At 39.6% G+C, this 16,516-nt stretch overlaps 1 protein-coding gene across 2 annotated transcripts in view; it reads right to left on the bottom strand.

Moving 5' to 3' along the window:
- Positions 1-273: 273 nt before the first annotated feature.
- KIAA0319 overlaps positions 274-16,516 on the bottom strand; it is a gene marked incomplete at both ends in the record, with an annotated part of 40,429 nt that continues 24,186 nt past the window's right edge. For both annotated transcript variants that reach the window (XM_084283160.1, XM_084283161.1), the window contains 10 exons: positions 274-452; positions 1,290-1,381; positions 3,648-3,738; positions 6,363-6,485; positions 7,767-7,909; positions 9,226-9,385; positions 10,630-10,768; positions 11,926-12,077; positions 13,333-13,481; positions 14,345-14,477. In XM_084283160.1, coding sequence (XP_084139286.1) covers positions 274-452; positions 1,290-1,381; positions 3,648-3,738; positions 6,363-6,485; positions 7,767-7,909; positions 9,226-9,385; positions 10,630-10,768; positions 11,926-12,077; positions 13,333-13,481; positions 14,345-14,477 — 1,361 coding nt within the window. The remainder of the gene's footprint in view (positions 453-1,289; positions 1,382-3,647; positions 3,739-6,362; positions 6,486-7,766; positions 7,910-9,225; positions 9,386-10,629; positions 10,769-11,925; positions 12,078-13,332; positions 13,482-14,344; positions 14,478-16,516) is intronic.

Below are 16,516 nucleotides of genomic sequence, written 5' to 3'. Positions count from 1 at the left end.
ATACAAGAAAAACATCTTTTTGAAGTTCACACAAATATCAGCAAGTAACATGTGAGAAATAAAACATGCTTTTCCTTATTCGTTGTAGTGGCAACAGGAGTTAGCAGACCATAAAATACTTCCTCTGCCCTTTCCCACCATCATGCTAGAAATCTGCTCTTTCACCTGCAATTACCTGATATTTTAGAAAGCTTTTGATTTGGAAAAACAGAAACGGTACAACATGTTTTAGATGTGTTGGAGCAGTGCGTTTTGTGTTTTACCCTCATTCAGTTATCTGTCTTTGGAGTTGTAGTGGAAAGAAACTCCATTTCTGATTGATCCATTCAGGAGGGTTTTAGGATTCTCTCTTTCAATCTTTTCTCTGCTGAAGATAGTGTCCTGATCACTGTCAAACTCTGATTCGGAGACCATCAGACTGGAATTGTGTTCTGTACTCCTGTGTTTTATACCTAACAAACAAACCAAAAAAAAAGGCAAAACAAGCTCATTAGAAAGCTTTCACTATTAACAACTTAATCATCATATCCTCTGCTCAGGTATGAAAAATAATTGAAAACACTCTCTGCAGTCCACCCAGTACCACTACCCATGTCAAAAGCTGGTCAAGGAGGTATAACAGTGTCAGACATACTCTTTTGACCTCAGTGTAGCCCCACTGGTTTATGACTCTGAAAAGCCATACAATTCTAATAGCCTGAATCTGGGAACTAGCTTGTTTACCCAGCTACCTGATTTAAGTGACTGGTAATGAAAGGTCATGATTTTTACTGAAATGTTACATCTATCTTTCTAGGACAGCAATTTCTAAGGATGATATTAATTCCCTGCATTCCAGTATTTCCCTTGCTAAAAGCTGAAATAAGGTAAATTAAAATGTATTTGAACAGAGCAGCTAAAGTCTCTAATGTTTAACAGGGCACTTATAGTCCAGAGGGAAGTGTTGTATGCACCAATAAAAACAGACCCAAATTATAAAGTGTGTGTGAGGGGAAAGGAGGTTACATGTAAGAAGTCTGTGGGACAATTAGATGGTTTAAATTAAGGTTAATGAAGAAGCTCAGAGCTTTAGTTGAGCCCAAGGATACATGCAAGAAATGAAGTGATTCTTGACCAGCCATTTCCCCATTTATGTTTGCCTCTGTCATTCTCAACCTTGTGCTCCAGCTGCCAGGCTCCCTTTGATTGCAAGTGCCAACTAAAAACCTTGACTGGAAGGTCGGTGGATGAGTTCACAGCTTAAAGTTTCACTGCTTAAATAAACCCCAAGTGAAAGAGATAGCTCTTACCGTATTTGGGTCTCAGCTCCATTCTCTCCTGCTCATCTATGTTATCTAGGATGGTATATTTTGTTTTCTTTCTTATCTTTGTCCTCTTTCTGCTAAAAAAAAAAAAAAAAAGTTACCAAAAAGATATTTAGCTTACACATACACACATAAATCTGCTCCTTCTCCTTTACTGTACACATAGCTACATGCCCCACATACAGAGCCTCAGAAAGAACCTCCAATCAGAAAGAGCTATTCCAGTATACACCTGTAAAAAGCAGCTGTACAATCTGGACCAGAGGATAGCATTTACTTGATCTGTCTGATATACAGAGATGAAGAAAGAGTGATTTGCTTCCCTAGCCCAAAGGAGTTCAGTTTGTTCAATTTCAACACAGTTAATTAGGCACAAGATAGACACACTCATTAGTTTCCAAATAAAATTTCTGTAAGAAGTTTTCATTCCTAAACTAAATTGTTTAGGTATCTTTGATGTTGTTGTTGTTTGTTTATTTGGTTGGTTGTTTTAAAACTAAGAGAACTCAAGTAAAGCTTGTCTCATTATATTTACAGAGAAGACCAGTCAAAAATGGAGATTGGCTCCCTCATATATACGCAGGGACAAAGCACTACTGGTCTGAAGCGAAATCCTGATCTAGTCCTTCCTCGTTTAAATCCTTCTTCTGCATTCACTTCTATGATGTGGCAAATCTCTACTTTACGTTTTAGCTGTTTGCCAGAGTTACCTTTCCGCTTTCTACCTTACTGAATGTAGAAAGATTTGGAGCTAGAGGAACAGACAGGGCTGTTTGTTTTAATGGACAGGGAACAACTGAAGTATTTCAGAGTAAAAGTAATGGCTTTCATGCATGAAACAAAGGGAGGCGCCTCCCAGAAAATGCTGTCACACCTCAGGCATTTTCCTTCCTTTCCTTATATATATATATATAGTATTCATACGATATATATTACATATATGTTATGTAATTTATCTATTATATATATTTTTTGGGGGGGTGGGGGTGGGAGGGGACAGGGGAGCACGTGCCTTTTTTCTTGGCAAGATTTTTAACTCAAACAACATCTGAAAAAGCACTCCCAGACACCACAGGTCAGATGTAATTTTTATATTTGAGAAGCAGCTATCTCTCAGTTGGCAACACAGCAACAGCCAGCCACCTGGCTTCCCCTCTACATTCTTTTGAAAATTTTTCATTTGGCAAGTTATCAAAGCCTTTAAAATCCCCAAATTCCAGACAAAATTTGGACTAAACTGCATCTTCTTCCTGTAGTTTCAACATTGCAAAGGGTGCAAAGGGCATCTCTTGCCATCTTGTCCTGTGTAGCCCTGCTCTCCTCTTTTCACATGTATCTGCGTAACTCAGCACTCATTCTGGCACAAGACATATGAAGACAAAGGCATGGAAGCAGCTGAACTCCATAAACACTCCCTTTCTCATCAAATCCACACAAGCCTGCAAGGCTGTGCCTCACGCTGATATGAGATACACTTCTATTTAAACCTTTTCACTAACAGCACTGTTCTCTCAACCATAAAAAAAAGGAAAGCAGTATACCAAGTCCAATGCATTTCAAACAGCATCCCTTAAATGCTCCAAAGACACCCTACACCAAGTTAAAAATCAGGAAAAATTTTCATAGCATCTCATTTTTGATAATACCTGAATACCTTTTTACTGTGCTTTTTTGTGAAGCAGCAAAAACACTCTCTAGTGACAGCACTTGAAGGGATTGTTACTTTAAAGAATTTCTTAATGGCGTACTAGGAAAGACAACAGGATGTGGGGAGTGACATGCAGAGGGAAATATGACATACAGTGGTAGGGAAAACTGTTTAAGGAAAGAATCAGTAAGTATTTTGAGACAGATTCTTGGCTTAGAAAAGAAGCTTTTCAAGGCTCCTATCCTTGCCTGCCAGCCAGATGCAGCCCAAACATCCATTTTTCCTGTCAAAGACAGACACCAGGTTGGAAGCAGCTCCCTTTGCAAGGCCCAGAACACTCATGTCTCAGTGACCTTCAGGATGTGCCTCTCCTTTCTTAGCATGGAGTACCTGGAGGACTCAGTAAGAGACCAGGAAGATATGCAGTACACACTCAGCATTTTTCCACAAATAAGCTCTTAATTTGAAGGATACTCCAGCACTGGCTTTTTATTTTTCAAAATGCAGAAGAATACACATAGTCCCAGACAGATACTCCTTTTTTCAAAAAAGTACATCTTCACAGGAACAGCTACAGGAAGCTCCTCAAGTGTCTGAGAAGAAGTTGAGTGGTTTACTGCTAGGGACTGGACTAAAATGTGGCAGCTGTGTGCAGTTGTTGGTTACACCCCCTCAAAATGAAACGTATTATGTACCTTTTGCAGCAGCAGATGCAGAACCAGGCAAGCCCTATTGTGACCACAATCAAAATAAAAGCAGATAGAGTCACATAGAGTATACTCCACTCTGAAAAAAGAAGCACAACATTTCTTTAAAAAGTAATATGAATAGGATAATTTCAAGTACTTTTCTATTAAATACTTCTCCAATCCTGGGCAATCAAGAGTGCCAACAGGATTTTACCAGAACATGGCATCTACATACATGTATATTCTCAGAAGAATACTCAAATATTCTTAAGTTTCCATATCGAAAATGCTCATGTTCAAACCTTTTCCTCTACCTTGTCCCTTTTACAATTCCAGGATATGCAAATTTTACATAGGAGCTGGAAGCCAAGATGGCCATGTAACCACCTCAGCCATCATTCTCTGACTAAAGCAAGCATAAGTGTACTCTGTCGTTTTAGCAGCACTATAAGAGAGCAGCTGATTAGTGATAGATCCTTCCGCCTACATGTTTAGATTTATAAATCCTAGAAAATCTAAGAGGGTTTCAGAGAGATGTGCAGAAATGTGAATCTCCCACATGCATATACTATTTCAGTGTTGTTACTGCATATGGAACAACAGAGCATTAAAGGCAAGACTGCAGGAAGCCCCAGCCTCAAGCTTAAAACATACTGTCCCATTTCATTCGGGCAATTACCAACCACTGATCACTAACAGCCAGACACGTGGCCCACAGTTACTTAACAGCTTGTAGCAAATGGCATATTTCCTATTAATTTCTACAGAACTACCTGAAGGCTCACGCATTGCCCAGCAAAATGTCTCCAAGTCTGCACAGTACTAAAAGTTCAGCTTTACTTCAACTCAGACCAATTTAATTACATTAAAACTGTGAAATACTTTAATTAGAGAGTTCCCATACAATATCAAATTGGCTTAGTTGATTTGTTAGGTATGCCACAGAATACCAACATGATTAAGTTGCACCTGGGAAATAGAGTCTAGTTTCATCAATACACACACTATCAAACAACCCTTATATCTGGCACAAAATTGTCTCAAACTCTCTCCCTTGACAATGACAGTTTTTATAATTCCCTGGCCCACACCTCAGACAGTGATATGTTTTTAATTCAAGCTCCTAAAATACTTAAAATGTTAAAAATAAAGACTACTATAAAATAGAGACTTTATCACTTCAAGACATTAGTAAAATAATTCCAAGATATTGTTTTCTACAGAAGGCTATTTGGCGGGGGCATGGGGAAACATGACAAAGGATGAGGAAAAGGCTGAGGTACTTAACACCTCCTTTGCCTCAGTCTTTAGTAGTAAGATGAGTTGTGCTCTGGGTACCCAGACCCCTGAGCTGGTAGATAGGGATGGGGAGCAGAATGAAGCCCTCATAATCCACGAGGAAATGGTTAGTGACCTGTTACACCACACAGACACACAAAAGTCTATGGGGCCAGATGGGATCCACCAAGGGGTACTGAGGGAGCTGGTGGAAGTGCCACTTTCTGTCATTTATCAACAGTCCTGACTAGCAGGGGATGTCCCAGTTGACTGGAAGCTAGCAAATGTAATGCCCATCTATAAGAAGAGCTGGAAGAAGGACCAGGGGAAACGCATGCCTGTCACTCTGACCTTGGTGCTGGGGAAGGTTATGGAGCAGAACATCGAAGTGCCATCTTGCAGAACATACAGGACAACCAGTTGATAAGGCTCAGTAAACATGGGAAAGGCAAGTCCTGCTTGACTAACCTCATCTTCCTCTATGACAAGGTGATGCACTTAGTGGATGAAGGAAAGGCTGTGGATGTTGTCTACCTAGACTTTAGTAAAGCTTTTGACACTGTTTGCCACAGCATTCTTCTGGAGAAACTGGCTGCTAATGGCTTGGACAGGCATACACTTCACTGGGCAAAAAAACTGGCTGGGTGGCTGGGCCCAAGGAGTTGCGGTGAATGAAGTTAAATCCAGTTGGCAACTGGTCACAGGTGGTGTCCCCCATGGCTCAGTATGGGGGCTGGTTCTCTTCACCATCCTTATCAATGATCTAGAAGAAGGGATCGAGTGCACTCCAAGTTTGCAGACAACACTAAGGTGTGCATGAGTGTTGATCTGTCGGAGTGTCCAAAAAGGGCAACAAAACTGGAGAAAGGTCTAGAGAACAAGGTCTAGAGAACAAGCCTTATGAGGAATTGCTGAGGGAACTGGGGTTATTTAGCCTAGAGAAAAGGAGGGTCAAGGGAGAATTTATCACTTCAACTACCTCAAAGGAAGATGCAGTGAGAGGCTCTTCTCCCAAGCAAGAAGCAATAGGACAAGAGGAAATGGCCTCAAGTTGTGCCAGGGGAAGCTTAGGTTGGATTAAATGGTTGTGAAGCATCAAAACAGGCTGCCCAGGAAAGTGGGCAGCTTGTTTCGATGTCACCATCTCTGGAAGTATTCAAAAGATGTGTAGATGTGGTGCTTAGGGACATAGTTTAGTGGAAGACTTGGTAGTGCTATCTTAATGGTTGAACCTGACAATCTTAGAGGCCTTTTTCAACCTAAACAATTATATGATTCTATCATTTTGGTTGGTAGGCTGTAGGCTGAACAATAAAGAGACTGTTCTAACCCTTCCGCAGCATCTACCTCCTATGTAAGTACCCCATTCTGATGGCAAATACTCAACAGTCTCACAAAAAGACAAATGATTCTTGGAATACATCCCACAACATGCAAACTCACCACAATTACTCTCGCCATCATTTAGGTAACGATGAATCAAGTTTTCCATCCACAGCTGGTAGCAAATGCAGCGCTTTGTTATAGGGTCACAGTGTCCATGTCCAGAGCATTTTAAAAGACATGCTATGAATAATGCCAAACATAGATTAGTTGCGTAAATGGTCAACTTGCCATGCATTCTCTTACTGTGAGGACTAGATTGGTGGTAAAGCATCTAGTTCATAACATTCTGACATACTTTTTAAAAACTCTTGTCTTTGATGTTACATATTAAATAGCTGCACAGTTCAGCAGGCTGTGAAAAGATGAGAATATCTTACACATACAATACTGAAATTATATCCAAGTCAACATCAGCTTATTCCAAACAGAAGTAAAGATGAGTTGAAGTTACAGAGTTCAGACCTCCTCCTTTCTTTATGACTCATTTTTAAAAACTTCTGAAGTACCTGAGAACTAGAGTATTAGTATTCACAGGTACTGTAAGGAAAGCATCACACTGATAAACTATAGCATATTTCAGTATTTCAAAACTCAACTCCAGCAACTGAGGCCTGAACATTTATGTATTATTTGTTTACAGTAATACCTGTTGTTAGATCAATGCATGTTAGAATAAAAAAAAAAAAAAGTTACCCCCCCTTAAACTTACAGCAGCAGATTTGCCATGTCAGGAAAATACTAAGGACCATTTTCAAGTGATACCTACACATTTTGGTAATCCAAGTACATTTAGAATAAAACAAATCCTTTTCAACAGGTGAACAAAGCCAGAATTTATTTCAGAATTTATGACTATTTAAGTGCTAGAGTTTATTCACTATTTTCATTTGGATCACAGTCTCCTGATTTTAAATCTAACAGGTAGTCATATCTGTAATATCTGAGGATCATAAAGGGTTCACATTACTAGAGTAGTTTAATATAAGGCTAGATCTTGAAGTTCAAAATTCATTTAGGAGAAAAGAAAAAGTTCATTATGAGAAACCTCAGAGGCCTGTCTGTGATGCAAATATAACCTCACTAGAAGACAAGGTTAAACCACAATGATGACCTGACCATTTTGCCTGCTATACACAGATAAAAACAAATTACATTACAAGTCCATCACTGAACACTAAAAGCCTTGAACGAACCAGACATTGAACATTCTATATTATGGCTACATTAAGTTTTGCCTATCTTCCAACAAAAGATGGTATGAGTGGGGTACCTTTCTCCTCATCCCCCAGGACTTTCAGATGCAGAACAGATAAGACTAACAGCATGCAAAAGCACGTATTTTAACAGAACACAAGTACTGGCACCAGTCTGTGACAAATGAGCATGCATTTTAAATATTGTCTTCAATGTCATCTTTCAGAAACAAAAATCCAAGCACCAGACACCAGATGGCAAACATACCAGCCGTGTCAACCCGCAAGACTTTAAAAAGCAGAAAGTCAGCCTTCTCTTTCAAAAGCTGCACATGCAGAGTTCGAGAGACATCTGATGCCTTGAACACCTTGGAAGGATGCCCGTTCTGGACATAGAATACAACTGCAGTGCTGCAGAGAGAACAGCATAGGTTAGGACTATAGGTCAAAGATTACTTTTGTCAGGCATTTAATTTACAGCCTTTGTTTTGCTTGTTTCTGTATCACCACTGATACAGATGTGGCAACTCTATGTCTATCCACATGTCATGACTACTGTACTTCATTCTGACCCAGAAGCACCAATAGTTCTCTGGCTCCTTGGTTTTACAGAAGAATGTTGAGAACAACAAGAAATTAATTCCCTCCTTGGTCTTCCTGACTCTCACTTTAAGAGAAGTACGTATGCAATGTTTGCTTTCCCTCCTCTTGTCTAAGACCTGCCACAAAGCACTCTGAAGCAGTGAGAGTAACTTTAGAAAACTGAATTTAAGAAGAGGAAAAACATAGGATCAAGAGAAACTTGTGGCAGTTTTTTTTTATTGGGTGGTGTTGATCTCATCCCATGTCATGTGCTTCAGGGAACATCTGAAGCTGAAAATCAGTAGTTGGAAGATGTGATTCAAGTATTATAGCTAGACATGCTATATTTATTTTTTCCCCCCTTCCTTTTAATTTTACAAGGTTCCCAGAGAAGTGAATAGATAACAAAATAGGTTGAAAATCACCAAGCAGTTAGCAATAAGTAATTTAAAGTAAGATAACTCATGTCAACAGGTTTTTAATCAATCATGCCGTGAAGTTGTTCTGGCTACATACAGCCATCTCCACCCCTCTAACCTAAGTAGAGCAGGTATCTGCTCTGAGTAAGATACTACATGTAGCATACAACATACTACAAAGTCTGCTGTTTTCTCTACGAAAAAGGATTTTTGTTATCAGTTACCTGGAGAAAAGTATATAAAGTATTTAGAGTATCAAAACCTTAGAGAGGAAATAGAACAAAAGGACAATAAAACAAATTTGAGCAGATACAGCTGAAAACTTATTTTGAAATATAGTACTTGCTTCTCTATGGTCTATCTTACTCCAGCCAGCATTCAGGAAAAATAATAGTACAATATGGAACAGAGACACTGGATTTTGTGCATGTGCTTTCTTTGAAGGAATGAAAAAACATTAAGGGAACAAAAAAAACCTGATCACCTGTATGGAAGTTTTTTGTTTGTTTGTTTGTTTGTTTAAATAAAACATTTCAGACCTAAGCCTTTGGAGAGCTCACTTCATCAATTTTCTACCACAGAAGAAAGTAACTTCTTAAAATATATACCGCTGAGAGGTACAGCATTTCTGGTAATTTTTTCCACATTATTTTGTAACTAAATATGAGCTGTGAGACACTCAATGAAGATCACAAATCTTCCTGGCACAGCAGGGCATCTTTGTACCTTATATCTGAGTAGGCTTGTATCTTCTGAACTTTGATATCTGAATCCAAGACATTCAATAATACAGCCAGCTGTCTCACCAGGGTGTCCTTCTGCTGTTCACTCAGCTGTCCCACTCCAACTTGCAGAATCAGCTCCACCAGACCACTCCTTTTGGGATCTAACAGGAGACGATGATGATATGCTATCAGAGGTTGGCAAATATTTCATTATCAACTAAAGACAACACTCAGTACCAAAAACATTTATTAATACTGTATTTTCCTACTTAAGACCAACATCTCTTACAATCCACCTTTTTTGTGTTCTTAATAAACTACTAAGATAGCCTACATCTTCACATTGCTTCTGAAATAAATCTGGTAGGTCCTAAGATAGCAGCTCATCTTATACTAGTTGGAAAAAGGCACTTCAGTGCGTACTTCAGTTAAGCATTACCATATTTTTGCACAGAATAACAATTTGTTTCCCTAAATGCTGCCATCTAAAATGCTGCCATCTTACACTACGCAAGTCTAATTCCTAAGTTCCCTGCTAGTGATCTACGGCTGGCTACCAACCAGAAAAAGGACTCAAAGATGAACTCACATGGTAATATGCAAAACTGTGTGAGTCTACATGAGGATGGTCAGCTTCAGAAATACCAAATATATTTCCCTTCAAAAAAATGGAGAGTTGTTAAATAATACTTGCACTTCTAGAGTGCTCTGCAAACTAAACAAGCTTCACAGATATGCAATGAGAATTCTGAGCCAACTATCGTGTCTACATTCAACAACAAAGTGAGGAATAAATAAAATCATTGCTCAGGAACCAGTCAAATAAGAACTCTGTGACAGACCCATGACTTCATGCTAATATCCTGAGACCTCCACCTATACTTCTATCACATAGCCGTCTAGACTACAATTGAAAACAAGACTACATATGAGCAATATCAGACCGTGAAAAGCCAATTTAAAAAAAAGAAAAGAAAGTCTTTGGGGTTTTTGTCCTTCAAAATGAAAGAAGGAAAAAAATAATGCAAGTACACTTTCAACAATCAAACATGTTATTGCAGCATTTGCACCTAAACTTTGTGCTCAGCTCTCATCTTCCTAACTGACGAACTAATTAATAACCAGAAAAAAAATGAAACACAAGAAATGAAAAGCAACAGAGTAACCAAGTGAAAACATTAACTAAGAAGTATGATTTTCGTATCTCCAGTACAGCAATGATGTAATTGGTTGGAGAGAACAATCTTGATGTGCCTTGTTCTCTACATACAGGTTGATTGAGAGGTAGGAAGATAGACAGACTTTGTGTTTTAACCTGAGAGAACCTTGTGAACACTGAAATAAGTGAAAAGGAGAACAAAGATGAGGTATTCACAACGTATCGATGACCTTTTAATTGTCATACCAGGCCGCACTTCAACAGTAGCAGAGTCAATATCTGAATCTCCTTTGGCATCTGTCACTTTCAAGTGAAAAGTATAGGTTCCTTCCACCAGATTGGTTAGCTGCAGTACTGCCTCATGGTCTGAGCCACGGATCACATCCTGAAAAAAAAATAAAAATACAAGAATGATTATAACCCTTAGAGAAAATTGCAGGTGTGACTATCAACTCAGATATCTAATATAACAGAGTGGATTCTTGCTTTGGCTTTTGGACAAATGTGATGTGCCCCCGGTTTATAGCACAATAATACAAGTTTGGAAGTGGGAGTTAAATGAGGATATCTGCACACAGTAAGAATGCTTTTTCTTAAAAACAAACAAAAAAACCCACACAACTCAGATATAACAGCTGACATCCTCAAGTACTCATCTGCCTGAAGATCTGACAGTTACATTAGTATTTCTCAATCCTTTATTCTGCTTTTTTACATACTAAATCCTAAATCATTTCCTCTCCTTGGTGTTCATGTATTTCCAACGATCATCTCTGCCAGCTCTAAGTTAAACCTCTTCAGTTCTCCTCATATCTTTATGCGAATTGCTTCTCTAAATTTTGCTATCATTTTGCTGTTTCTTCTCTCCCAGTTCTTGTCAATTTGCCACTGCCTTTCTGGCTGTGAAGAGCTGCCTAAAACGCTTTGTGGGCATAGGCAAATGAAGAACTTACCACAGTTTTAGTAGCTGACACGTGAACTTCAGTTTATCAGGAGTAATTCAGCTATCTGGCAACAGCCAGAGAAGACTCCACTGCCTTAATGTCGGGGCTATTCCCTGTAATCTGCTAGGCAAGATATCTACTCATCCAGCACTGAACACCATTTTTATTATAACAAACTGGCTATCTCACCTCATCTGGTACTAGACAAAATTCCTTCGTATACATTGACACTTCTCATTCTTTCAGAGCCTTCCTGTTTTGGAATACCTGGATTTCAGATTATTTTCTTTCAAACACATTAGCTTGTTACTATCACTGATTAGTAGTGAAGGGTCATGACTTTATTTTTCTGTCTCAAGTCTTTCCCAACCAAATCTAGACTGCTGCAGTCCTCTTAACTAAGATATTCAACAGCTGTACTTGTAAACACCACCAGGCTTCTTGAACCAAAGCATTAGAGAGAGCTGGGAAGACAAACCAGGAATAGATACCATCCCTCTCATAGCAGCTCATGAGTCGTTATCAGCTTGCCCTGCTGCAGTGAAGCTACATGCATAATTCAAAATTTGACTCCAGTTAAAGCCTTCAAGAAACTTACCCCAGCTGCTGGGCTTTGACCATCCCGAATCCACAAATATGACACAATCCCCTGGTCATCGGAAGATCTTGAGCCATCCAATGTAATAGAGTTATTGGGAAGCACCAGCACATGCTTCCCACCAGCATGTGCCCGGGGTGGACTGTTGTTTTCTAGCCATAAAAATAGTGGAGGAAAAGGATTTGCTTTCAAATCATGTGAGATGTGACATGCAATTGCCAATACACCCACACTGCAATTCTCTACCTGATGATTAGACGCAGTAGCAAGAGAATCTTGTGCCAAATGGATGGGGAAATGATGAGTGAGTGTACAGAATTTGGCTCTGAGATTATTACAATCTAACAAAAGCAGAGCTGCACCACAAGTAGAATAGCAACAAGAAACACCATCCAAAAAGATCTTTTACAAAAAGCATTGTGGGATACTCTATTTACAGTCTCACAATAACATCAGATTATCTCAGTCAAACAATTTTTTTTTCCATCTGCTTAGAAGCACAGCCTAGCATGACATCACCATGCCGGGCTCTTTTCTCCTTCAGAAACCATCACTTATTTCTTAATAGAGGCTTGCGTAAAGCCCTTACATTTTCACAACGCCTATATTAAAGCAAAGTGTCTCTACTAGTAAATACAGTTCCCAAATGCTTTTTGTTCATTGTAAGCAATGAAGTTAGAGCATGCATTGGAAGTACGGCCAAAAACACCAGAGAAACACGAAACCATTTTATTTCCAGAAGCCAGACATCACTGGACTTTTTTTGTAGAACATAACTGATAAAACAGAGTTCCAGGAAGCTGTGACACTGAACGGAATACCTCACTGGTCTGAATATTAGGTTGGATATAAATCATTCCACTTTAGGCAGATGTCCAGTGCACTGGCTCTGTGCTTTAGAACAGCACAGTTCTCTGTGACAGAGGCAATCTCCTTGCCTCTTCCTAATCAGCCAGGTTAAAACATAACTGTTTAGCAAAATCAAAATAAATACAGGTCTTTTAATGTTAAGTTTTAAAGTAGAAATTGGCATATTATGAAACCTCATTTCTTGGATGAGATTTAAAAGTGAGTAAAATTGCTTTTCTGATCAAAGCTTAACTTTAAGAGTAGAATTAAAACATATCCTCTTATGGAACTAGAGGCATTATGGTCAAAAATATTTTGGAGTATTTTTATTACAGCTAATTCTGCATGTATTTAACTTGGAAAAAAAATGCAGGAAGTGAATCCGTTTTACCAGTTAATCTCATTACTCCTTTATTACAAAATGATGGCAACTCTTCTTGAATACTCTTGAAACATGACAACAAATGCATTATCTGTTCCAATTTCTGTTACTTTGTCAGTGATTGAATTAACTGGCAAATCGCCTACCACATCCTAAGCAGCAGCAACTAGGCTTACCTTCCTTCACAGTAATAGACAGCACAGATGCACTGCTTAAACCCTGCTGGTCTTTTACTGTCAGCCTGAAGCGATAGGTGCCAACCCGTAGACCAGTCACAGTTGCTACTGCTTTGTCACCGTTTTCCATTTGTACAAAGCTTGGCCCACTGAAACAAAACATCTCATGAAAAATAATCCTGCAAAGCCAGACAATTTTTTCTCTCAGCAGCATCACTCATACCATTTACCATTATGGATACTGGGGTTCTACCACTTCTACAAGCATTAATAAGAGAATTACAACAATGAATTTAGATCAAAATTTATAATTCAGTCTTCTGCAAACTTTGAAAACTTCCACCACCACATACCCTGTAATTAGAAGAGCACAAAATGGAGCCCAAGAGTCCAGCCTCCTTGCTGAACTATTCCATAAAAGCATGCAAATGCTGTTGGTCTAACAGCCACTTACAACAAGGCCAGGGTGCCACCAAACCTCTTTCTGTACCACGGACAGGACAGCGGCTAATAGGATCAATTAGCTTGATCCTCACTACAAACTTCTATAAAGTATTTTCAATCATTATTCAAGAGTGTTTTAGTCATCTACTAATGAAAGCTCAGGCTAAATAGATTGTGATTTTACTTTGTTATTTAACAAATAGAAGTGACTGAGAAAGCACTTGACAGTAGAAAAAAAAAAAAAGAGTACATTATAGTGAAGTACCAAAGTACCATTACAGGAAAGTACCCAAGCCTGTTATTCACTTTATTGAGAGATTTATTGAGTTTATGTAACTTTTTCATAAAATAACTTTGTAATTCAAGATGACACAGAGAAAAACATAGGCAGGCCAATTTGAACATAAATTATTGTCTCTCACCCTATTACCACCTGAGAAGGAAAAGCCTCAAAGCAGTTCTCAAATACTGCGTCACCCAACACAACTGCTTAAGAGGCTCTGGAACTCAAGCACTTTCACTTTCTATTTTATTTTTAAACCAGAGATAGTCATCTCTCTCTAGATACCTGATATTTTCCCAGCGATAGAAGACAATGCCTTGGTCATCTTGGCTTCTGCTTCCATCCAGTGTTGTACTTTCTACTGGGAAGGTCAACTCCTTGTCAGGGCCAGCCACTGCTATTGGAGGACTGTTATTTTCTGTAAAAATAATATTTAGTGCATCACATTTGCTGCACCATCAGGGACTGTCAATCAGAGGAAAGATTTTACACAGAATATTAGATCACAAGCCTTGTATATATGCTCAAAGGTGTAAATCACGAAATGGCTGAGGTTGGAAGGGACCTCTGGAGGTCATCTGGTCCAACCAACCTGCTCAGGGAAGGACACCTAGAGCAGGTTGCCCAGGACCATGTCCAGACAGCTTCCAAAGATACCAAGGAGGGAGTTTCTACAACCTATCTGCGCAACCTGTGCCAATGCTTCATGACCAACCCGTACAGTAAAGTGCTTCTTGATGTTTAGATGACACCTCCTGTGTTCCAGGTTCTGCCCACTGCCTTTTGTCCTGTCAGTGGGCACTCTTCTTTCAGGTATTTATAGACATTGGTAAGATATCCCTGAACCTCCTCTTCTCCAGGCTGAACAGTCCCAGGTCTCTCAGCTTTTCCTTACAGGAGAGATGCTCCACTCCCTTCATCACCTTTGTGGCCATTCATTGTACTCTCTCCAGTAGTTCCATATCTCTCTTGTGGAGCCCAGACCCGGACATAGTACTCTACTGGCAGCCTCACCAACACTAACTAGAAGGTAATTAATTACCTGTTGGTGATACTGGCTGTATCTACTAATGTAGCCAAGAATGCCATTAGCCTTCTTTGTGGCAAGGGCACACTGCTGATTCATGTTCAATTTGGTGTCCACCAGGAGCCCCAAGCCATTTTCTGCGAAGTTGCTTTTCAGCTGGGTGATGCCCAGAACATAATGGTGCCTGGGGTCATTCCTCCCCAAGGTACAGGACTCCACACTTCTCCTTGTTGAATTTCATGAAATTTGTCAGCCCACCTCTCCAGCTGTCTAGTTCCCTCTGGATGGCTACATGACCCTCTGGTGAGACACCCTCTTTTTTTTTTTTTTAAATCATCCACAAATTTACTGAGGGTGCACTCTACCTCATTGTCCAGATCATTTGTGAAGTTCTTGAACAGGACAGGACCTAATACTGACCCACGTGGTACTCTGATCATTACAGGCCTCCATCTAGGCTTTGCACCAGTGATCACTACCCTCTGGGCTCAGCCATTCAGCCAGTTTTCAACCTACCTCACTGCCTACTCTCCTCTTATCTAATAGGGTGGTCATCTCATCACAGAAGTTCATCAGGCTGGTCACGTATGACTTCCCCTTGGTGAATCCACACTGACTGCTCCTGATGATTTTCTTATCCTTCATGTGCTTGCAAATGGCTTCCAGGGTTAGGTGTTTCATCACCTTCCCATAGATACACTTGTAAGTCACACATCTAATATGCTCAAACCAGCAAAAAGCGCTAGGTGGGAGAAATGAGCTCTGTAACAAGCCAAATTCCACAGCAAGTTCTCCCTTTTTCACAGTCACACTCCATGAACTTTACAGTCCACTCAGTACATCGTATCACAATGTTCTATGACAAGAGCAGTGTGGTATTGATCTAGTTTCACCACTGAGACCCTTTCAAACTACCCACGTGAATATGGTTCTTTACCTTAAAAGAACTGACACAGGTTTCCTGCTGCTCAATGTCAGTGCAATGCCACTAGCCTAACATCAGTTTCAAGCCTTTGAATATTTAGTGCAGAAACATAACCTATTAAGCTGTTTTCAACCTTTGCTGTTGTGGCATGGTGAACCACGAACACTACCATTTTCCTGAATATTTACTTTCCCTTAGACCTGCCTTCAGCAATAGCTCCTTCCCATTTCCACACTATCACCAATCTAAAAGGCACCACCATATGATGTATTTGAGATTTATCTTCCTGATTTCTCCATTAAATGCCCATTATAAAGTTTCCCCAGAAGGGGCCATCTACAAAAAGCTGTAGAATAAGCAACACCGGGGAGACACCACATTGCTCTATAGTAGAATATGAAACCTTCAGATAGGCAGAAAAGGCCACTTTGGATGTAAAAATCTACAACAGGCAAACATAACTAACTCTCTCCCCCACCCACACCCCCATTTAAAAAAACAGTAA

This window comes from Netta rufina (assembly GCF_964035555.1).
Source record: "Netta rufina genome assembly, chromosome: 2".
In the NCBI taxonomy this organism is placed as follows: Eukaryota; Metazoa; Chordata; class Aves; order Anseriformes; family Anatidae; genus Netta; species Netta rufina.
Note: the sequence above shows the minus strand (reverse complement) of the source record. Positions and strands in the feature narration are given on the sequence as shown.